Genomic DNA, 8806 nt, shown 5'->3' with positions numbered 1-8806 from the left:
ACGCGCCTGAGAAAATTTGGCTCATTTTCAAAAAGAGGGGGAAAGACCCCCTAAAAGTTATAGAACCTTAATGAAAATCACACCATCATATTCAACGTATCAGAGAACCCTACTGTAGAGGTTTTAAGCTCCTATCTACAAAAATGTGGAATTTTCAATTTTTTGCCAGAAAGAAAGATCACGGATGCGTGTTTATTGTTTTTTTTTTGTTTTTTTCCCATGGTAATCGTATTGACCCAGTGGTCCTAGAATATCGTAGGAGGGCTCATTGAAACGAAAATTGAAAGTTCCAGCGCCCTTTTTAAGTAACCAAAAAAAATGGAGGGCAACTTGGCCCCCTCCCACGCTCATTTTTTCTCAAAGTCACCGAATTAAAATTTCGAGATAGCCATTTTGTTCAACATAGTCGAAAATCTAAAAAATATGTCATTTAGGATGACTTAATCCCCCACAGTTCCCAGGGGAAGGGCTGCAAGTTATGAACTTTGCCCATTGCTTACATATTGTATTGGTTATTGGGAAGTATACAGACATTTTCAGAAAGTATTTTTTTCTGGTGGGGGGGGGGGGCTGGAGGAGGGGGTTACTCGGGAGAATCTTTCAATGGGGGATGTTTCTTTGGGGTAAGGGACATTTCTATGAAGGGGGCGCCGGATTTCCAAGCATTATTTAAAAAACAATCAGAAATTAAATAAAAAAAACAAGTTTTTTCAGCTGAAACTAAGGAGCAACATTAGAACTTAAAACGAACATAAATTATTACGTATATGAGGGGGTTCTCCCCCAAGTCAATACCTCGCTCTTTACGCTACAATTTTTTTTTTTGGTGCTTTCAAAAGAGCTATTCTATTATAATTAAACGGCCGTTGTGTTTCAGGGATGTGTGAATTAAAAATTTTTTTAACTTTTAACGTAAAGAGCGTGGTATTCACTAAGAGGAGAGCCCCCTCATATACGTAATAACATATACGTAATAAACAAAACTATAAAAAAAAGCGATACGGCTCAATAGTAATCGAAACTTTTAAAAACGGAATTCTGATGTCAATAAATGTATCAAAAGAATGGGCTTATAATGCTGATTCTAAATATATAAATTTTATTAAGTTTAGTATTAATCATCAAAGGCTACGAGCCTGAGAAAATTTACCTGATTTTTAAAGAGGTGGGAAACATCCCCTACAAGTAAAAGAATTTTAATGAAAATCACACCGTCAGATTCAGCGTATCAAAAAACCCTATTACATAGGTTTCAAGCTCATATCTGCAAAAATCTGCAACTTTGTATTTTTTTCCAGAAGAAAAATATACGAATATAGAAGTTCGTTAAGTAGGTTAATTTGTAAATTACGTCAGAAACAAATTTAGAGACAGCCATTTATCAAAAGAAGAGTAAAATTTTTACACTAATTTTTTGTACTTATTCAATGAAGGTAAGCCAAAATAAAAGCTGCATTAACTAAAAAACGATCAGAAATTAAATAAAAGAAAACAATTTTTTTAAACTGAAAGCAAGGAGCGACATTAAAACTTAAAACGAACAGAAATTATTCCGTATATGAAAGGGGTTGTCCCCTCCTCAACGCCTCGCTCTTTACACTATAGTTTGACTCTGTCTCACGACTTTATTTTTTAAAACAATAAAAAACTTTAGCGTAAAGAGCGAGGCGTTGAGGAGGGGACAGCCCCTTTCATACACGGAATAATTTCTGTTCGGTTTAAGTTTTAATGTCGCTCCTTACTTTCAGTTTCAAAAACTTGTTTTTTTTATTTAATATTTCCCAATAGCCAATACTATATGTTAACATTGGGTTAAGTTCATAACTTTCAGCCCTCCCCCCGGTGACTTCTGGGGATCAAATCGTTATAAAAAACATATTTATCACATTTTCCACCCTATTGAACAAAATGGCTATCTCATAATTTTGATCGGGTGACTTTGAGAAAAAAATGAGTACAACTCTGCGTCTGTGTGTTCATGCTAACAATTTTTTCAGTTTTTCTTTTGGCTGTCATTTGTCTTATGAAGGATATTATTACATATTTTAGCCGCACAGGCTCCCTAGAACTTAATAGTGAACCATTTCTACATATTTTGATAAATTAGTGGTTCTTCTTCTTCTTCTACTTCTGAAAATATATATATATAATATATATATATATATATATATATATATATATATATATATATATATATATATATATATATATATATATATATATATATATATATATATATATATATATATATATATATATACATATATATATATATAAATATATAAGAAAATCATACCTTTCCGACAATCAATGGACTCTAGGGCCGTGGCATATTCTGCAACCCTTTTGATGTGTAGTTCAAGAAGCTTCACATAGCGGTCATGCCATGGTGAACGAAGTTCGGCCACCCCCGCAACTTCCCGTACCAGTTCCTTTTCTTCAAGGATCCACATTCGCCTGAAAGTATTTTAGTTTGGAATCTTTTAATGCCTATGATAAATTAGCCAAAAAAAAGACCCAACTAGTTTATCTTTAATAAATTTTAGTTATTAAAAAATAGAAGGAAGCTAACCGATTTTAGCTGTTTGAAAACAGAATGAAGCTTTTGAAAGGAGTTGCGAGACACTGACAGATAGATGGACGATTTATTTAGATACAACAATTAAACAAGTATAAAGAACACCTTGTGCCGTCAATTCGCAGAAATTAGTGGGGGGGGGGGCAAAAATGTAGTTTTCAAAATCTAAGAACGGGGCTGTATTTTTTTCTTTTATCAATAAAAATGCCACTTTTCAATAGAACAACAAAAAATGGATTTGTGAGAAATCTAGGGTGCGTACAGCATCGTATATCCTCCACAAGTCTGTATGGCCGGGAATACAGGGAGAAAGGGAAAAAATTACACATAGGCTAAATAAGGAAAAAAGAAGAAAAATAGAAACTAAAATTAAATTAATGTCCATGTATGTCCAGTTTCGGTAGATCCTCAGATTTTTCTCAGAAGTTATTTCTGAGAAATAGTTACTTCACTGACATTCTTCTTTTTTTTCTAGAGTTCCAGTTTATCCCCCTTTTTCCAAAATTTGTCTTTGATAATAATACAATGCCTACCCCCAAGGCCGTATCCAGGGGGGGGGGTTAGGGGGTTTGACTCCCACCCCCCAAAATTTTGTCCGACTCGTAAAAAAACGTAACAAAAATGAATATAAACGAATTTTTTATGTGTTTTTAAATTTTTCCTTGTAACCCCACCCCCCCCCCCCAAAAAAAAATCATTTTGTAGAACATCCCCCCCCCCCCGTAAAAAAAACTGGATATGGCCCTGCCTACCACAGATACCGAAGAAGACATTACTTCGAAATTGATGAAATGTTGCTTGGACTTTTTCTTTTGAATTCTTTACTTGAAAGGAGCCAGAAAAGTCAACTTTAAAATCTTTTCCCAAAGGTTATACGTCAGGGCGAAATTCTTGATAAATTGAGAATAGAACAGAACAGATATGGAAGATAATCTCTGAAATTATTTAGGAAATCAGGAAACTAGAGAGTAGTTTCCTCACACCAGTAATAAAAGTTCTTTGCTAGAATTCCCTTTGTACAAGAAGATGGTTTCTTGGTAAAAAAGGGGGTTTCATGTTAATATAAGAAACGGCCTTATTTGCACTATTTGTTGAAATTATATACCCGTTTTTTCTATATTTTCAGTTATTCAGTAAGAAGCGAGGACAACTTTTCTATTTAATTATTTTCCAGATTCTAAATTATGGCAATTTTCTTTAACTGTAAATCTTATGGGTAAAAGCATACAGCTATTCCTTAGGTAGATCTTCCCGTTCCAGTGTTCCAACTCATAGCCTTAGAAATAGCGACGAAGACCACACTGCCTTTCCATCATAAACAATAAGTAGAACAATAGGGATATTTTTTATACAAGACAGTGGAATGCATCTTTAAATGAATATTTTGACCCTATATCTAAGGGCCGTCCTCAGCAAAACAAATGAAGAAAAAACCAATATAAAAGAAAATCACATTAAAATTCAATCGTAAAAACTTTTTTTTTTTAGCCTGAGAAGAGTTAAATCGGGCATAAGCTAACAGATGCCTCACTGTATATTCTGGCTCGGAATCATTTCAAGCTAAAATTACTAGAAATACAATGAAATTACTAGAAGCTGATATATCAGATAATACTAACGAAATGATAACCTTACAGTAATACTTTGGAGCGGTTCTAGCTATGGACATTTGGTTGCTTGGATGCGGGTATTGTTTTTTCTTATTTTACTGTTTTGATTCTTCATTAGTCTTTTCCATTAGAGAAGTTTTAACAAGTCCAAAACATTGAAAAATTTGCTATCACATCAGATTTATCATGCTTCGAAGTATTTGATACCGCTAATTCAAAGTGCTATAAGCTACCATAAGTGCCATAGGGATTACCGGTCATAAGCTACTAGATACACAATGACATATTCTGGCTAGAAATCGCTATAAGATAAAAATACCAGAAAAACGATAAATCGCTGAATGCTGATACACCAGATAAGACTAGCGACGTAGCAACTTTATTTTCTTTGGATTATAATAATTCAAAGGTACTCCTGTATTAAACGCACTCTTTTATATATTGCTATTTTGGTTAATGCTAATGAAATAAAATAAAATAGGATGAATATATAATAGTTTAGAAACAAATTTGGGCTATATATTTACACATTAGGGGGGAGGGGGGGGTAAAGCATAGCATATATTATTACGTAACCTAACCAAACCGAGGTCCCTCCCCCCCCTAAACCCCAAAAAAATAATAGTTTAAATATCGTATACGCAATGAAAACCACGCTATCATTGTATTACCCTATAGCGGTGTCTTGAATTAACCCGTCAAAACCGGTTTTTGGTGACTGGTTTCCATTACAGTATATAAAAGAGTGCGTTTAATACAGGAGTACCAATTCAAATTACTAATATTTCTTGTTAAATATTTCTTAATATTTAAATTAGATTTAAATCAAATTTAAAATTAACTATTTCTTAATGTATTACAATAATTCTTTGAGTACTTCTAGCAACAGAAGTTAGATTACTTAAACAAAAGTATTCGTTTTTTTACTTTTGGGCTTCTATCTAACCAAAAATCTATTTGAATCTATAAAAATCTCTATTAAATAATAAATAATAAATTTATTTTTTATTTGTTTCGTTGAAGAATTATTCGTGACGTTAATAAAACGCTAATAAAACGTTAGCGACGTTTATAAAACGTTAGCATTCACATCCGATTTATCCTACTTGAAGCATTCGAAGTCTAGATTTATCACTCTGCATTAGTTAACCAAAAGTACTAATTAAACTAGTTTCAAAAAGGCAGTATTGTCTTCCATTCGAAATAAGAAATAATGTGATTGTCTTACGAGAATGTCACAAAAATAAACCAAAGGAATTATAGCGCACTTTTTACCACCGAAACGACGAACTATGTTTTGATGGTTTTCTATGGGTTGAAAAACCTCTTCCTAGCTAATTTATCTATTATGGAATGCCTCCACATAGAAGTATAATATTTGTAGGTATGAATAGAATGAGTCAGAAGTAATATAATTGACATTGCTTGTGCAGGATTTTGACTCTGGTTGATTTCCTCAAGTGTGGAAAACCATGTTGTCACCAAGATAGGCCAAGGATTTCAAAAAACCTCTATTCAGACAGGAGGCTCCACGGACTTCTTCCTGTCCAAATCTAAGCCCGAAAAAGAATTCGTCTAGAATGAAGAAGATATATTAGTCCCTGTCCTGCACTAGTTCGGGACAACTGCATTTCCTGAGACGGTAATAATTTCAGTAATATGAAAATTGTAACTTGGAATGTACCAACGTCAAAAAAGAACTTTACTGACGTTTTGACTGACAAATTAAAACTTTTGGAACTGGACCTGTCAGGAGTTTCAGAAACTAATATCTCATGGAATATAGACATTAGATGATAAATAATTTATTAACTAAGACAGTAAGGATAGGGTGCGTAGATAGAGAGAAGCGTTCCTGACAAATAAGGAAGCTACTAAGTCTTACTTAGGTTGGGAAGGTATTAATAATTGAATACTAATTGATCAATTCATGGCTAAAAAATGCAAGGTAGATCATCATCATTAGCACTTTATTTATGACCCGTCAAAAAAAAACTGGGCAGAGCCTAAAAAAGACAGAGTTAAAATCAAGAAAAACAAAAAAGAAACAACAGAGATAAAAACAAACTTCGGCAACTACGAACCAGGGACAAACAGAAATGACCAAAGATGGGAAGACTTCTGGCATTCACTGGAGAAATCACGAATACGCTTCTCAATAACCCCAACTGAGTTTACCAATAGATACTTCCTCTGTAGAAAAAGAGTTACTTGTAAATAAAGGCGATGAATTCGCTTTCTCTTACCACAGTAAAAAAAAATGACCAAACATGACCAAGGGTGAGTAGGTGAGGAACTGTTAGGCTATTGTACGGTGAGCTCTACTCAGATACAAAACGTTCGCAGCCAGGTGTGCATACGCGGCTAGGATCTTACTAAAATAATTGTTAAGTGCCAGATTTGCAATTTCTTTCAGATTTGCTGCAATAGGCATGCCCAGGTAAGTAAGGCTGTTAGCAAAAGGACCTTTAGAGCAGGATAGACTTATTTATTCTTTTTCCTTTATATTTAAATGGTAGAAATACTGTTTTATCAGTATTAAAACTCAAACCAATGTGCTCATACTCTTCTTGGAGAAGCTCAAGAGTCGAAGAACATCCTTGAAAAGTGCAGGAAAGGTTCAGTAAGTCATCTGTAAACTTAATTAACGAGAGATTAACTATTTTGAAGATAAACATACAGTTCAACTTATCCTGAGCACTTAACCTGAACACTATTCTTAAACAGCACTGGAGAGGGCAAAGCTCCTTCAAGGTTTCAGATTTCTATGTATATATCTAAAACAAATAATTACCTCTGTAAAGTCACCTCTGTCTTCCATATCCTTCAGCACACTTATAAGTAGAAAGAGAGCGTGCTCTCTACCTAAGCCTCGCTGGTACTCGAGCTGGCGAGGAGGGGCGGAAACATTTTTCTTCAATGTCTCTTATCAAAAATGACTCGAAGAGCTTGAAACTAGTATACTAGACGGTAATCGGGCGATAAGAACTGCATAGAGAAGCGTCTCTTTTACTCTTTTTAAGGATAGGAGTTACTTGTCCGACAAAAATTGCATAGGGACTACACCATGGACCAGGATCATCTGAAACAGAAGAGCTAAATGCTGCTCGATTAAAGGACCTGGAAGTTGCAGGAGCCTTGCTGAAATAGAAACAACACCAGAGAAAGATATTTTCTTTAATTTTGGAATCAAAGAGTGAACAGCACTTGGCGACACAAACAGGTATGATTTCGTCTTATTTGAAAGAACAATGTCAAGCTGTTTTTCAAAAAGCTCCTCTGTGCTTTTGTCGGGAGCACTGAACTCACTCGCGAAGTATTCAACCCATTTTTTTTTCAGGTACACTGAGGCTTTGGGATTCAGCAGATTTGCTATACTCCCAAAGTTTGGAGGGGTTTTCAGCAATACAGATCATATTTTTATGGATCAGCAATAGCTTACGGTTTTTTCAGTTCCTTATTGGATTTCCTTTTCGCACGGAGCCTTAAGTCATTAACCACACCATCTCGCGGGCAACCCAAACCGAAAGCCATAGCTTAGTCAAGCTACACGCATTTACTAGATCTCTGTTTTTTGACCAGTCATCGATCTGAGACTTTTTACGAACGCGTCGAAGAGGAACGGCGCTGATTTCAGCACATTTCTGCACGTGATTTATTTGTGCCAAGTAGGATATGAGCTCAACTAAGTTATCCTTTTCACTTTGTGATAGCAAACCACGATTACAAAGAGAATTTAACACCCAGGATGGTGGAAACAGGGTAGATATTATCCCAGCCAAGGTAAAATTGGTATACGAAAAGAAAATAGTAATGGTTATAGACTGATGCAATTTTGTAGGCATAACAATCTAGTTATAAACGACAAAAAATTTATTCATATGATGTTTGGTAAGGTAACATGGTCATCACATGATGGCAAGAAGGCTGACCTTATTGATAATGTAATGTTAAACCGAAGATTGACAGGATCGATACAAGATGCTTGGTTATGTAGGAGCCCTGTTTTGATGTTAAAAGTAAACATCACCATATAGGAGTGTCTAGGGTTAATTTAAAGCTGAAATTTAGGAAGGGTAACTACATTCCGGAAGTTATGACGTAGGTAGATTCCAGGATGAGAATTTGAGCGAAACTTTCTAGGAACAGTTGAATATTAAACTACAGAATCTAAAATTTGACAATGTAAAAGATTATAAGACTTTATTCTAAAATAAAGTTTGTGGAGAAACAGATGATGTCTTAGGTAGGAACGTTAGAAACACAGCTAGGAATATAAGTAAAATGCTTTGAGTCTATTAGAAATGAGGAGAGACTTGTATTTGAGTGATAGATCATATGAAAATTAGAGGAATCTAAAGCAATTAGATAAGGTTTAAAGTATGAAATACGAAGGTTTAAAATGAAGCCCGTGGATAAAATTGCTGAAGATCTCGAAGATGCAGCATACTAATAAAACATTGCATTATCATTTATTGAGAGGGAATACTCAATTTTCTCTTTTGAAAATAGGACCTGCCCAGAATTGAGACAAGGAAAGAGTAAAAGAAGGATGGGCAGAACATTTTGAGTGTGCTAAACCGTGATAGAACTACAGGAAAAGATAGAAAAAAGAATG

General features: G+C 34.6%; 1 protein-coding gene across 2 annotated transcripts in view; it reads right to left on the bottom strand.

Moving 5' to 3' along the window:
• LOC148945052 (inositol polyphosphate-4-phosphatase type I A) overlaps window positions 1-8806 on the bottom strand; it is a 91553-nt gene that overhangs the window by 68084 nt on the left and 14663 nt on the right. For both annotated transcript variants that reach the window (XM_089099185.1, XM_089099186.1), the window contains exon 4: window positions 2297-2457. In XM_089099185.1, the coding sequence (XP_088955311.1) occupies window positions 2297-2457 (161 nt within the window). The remainder of the gene's footprint in view (window positions 1-2296; window positions 2458-8806) is intronic.

The sequence above is a fragment of the Artemia sp. Qi Xiang Cuo genome, chromosome 13 (assembly GCF_049724085.1).
Source record: "Artemia sp. Qi Xiang Cuo chromosome 13, ASM4972408v1, whole genome shotgun sequence".
NCBI lineage: Eukaryota > Metazoa > Arthropoda > Branchiopoda > Anostraca > Artemiidae > Artemia > Artemia sp. Qi Xiang Cuo.
This window is presented reverse-complemented; position numbering and strand designations above follow the sequence as displayed.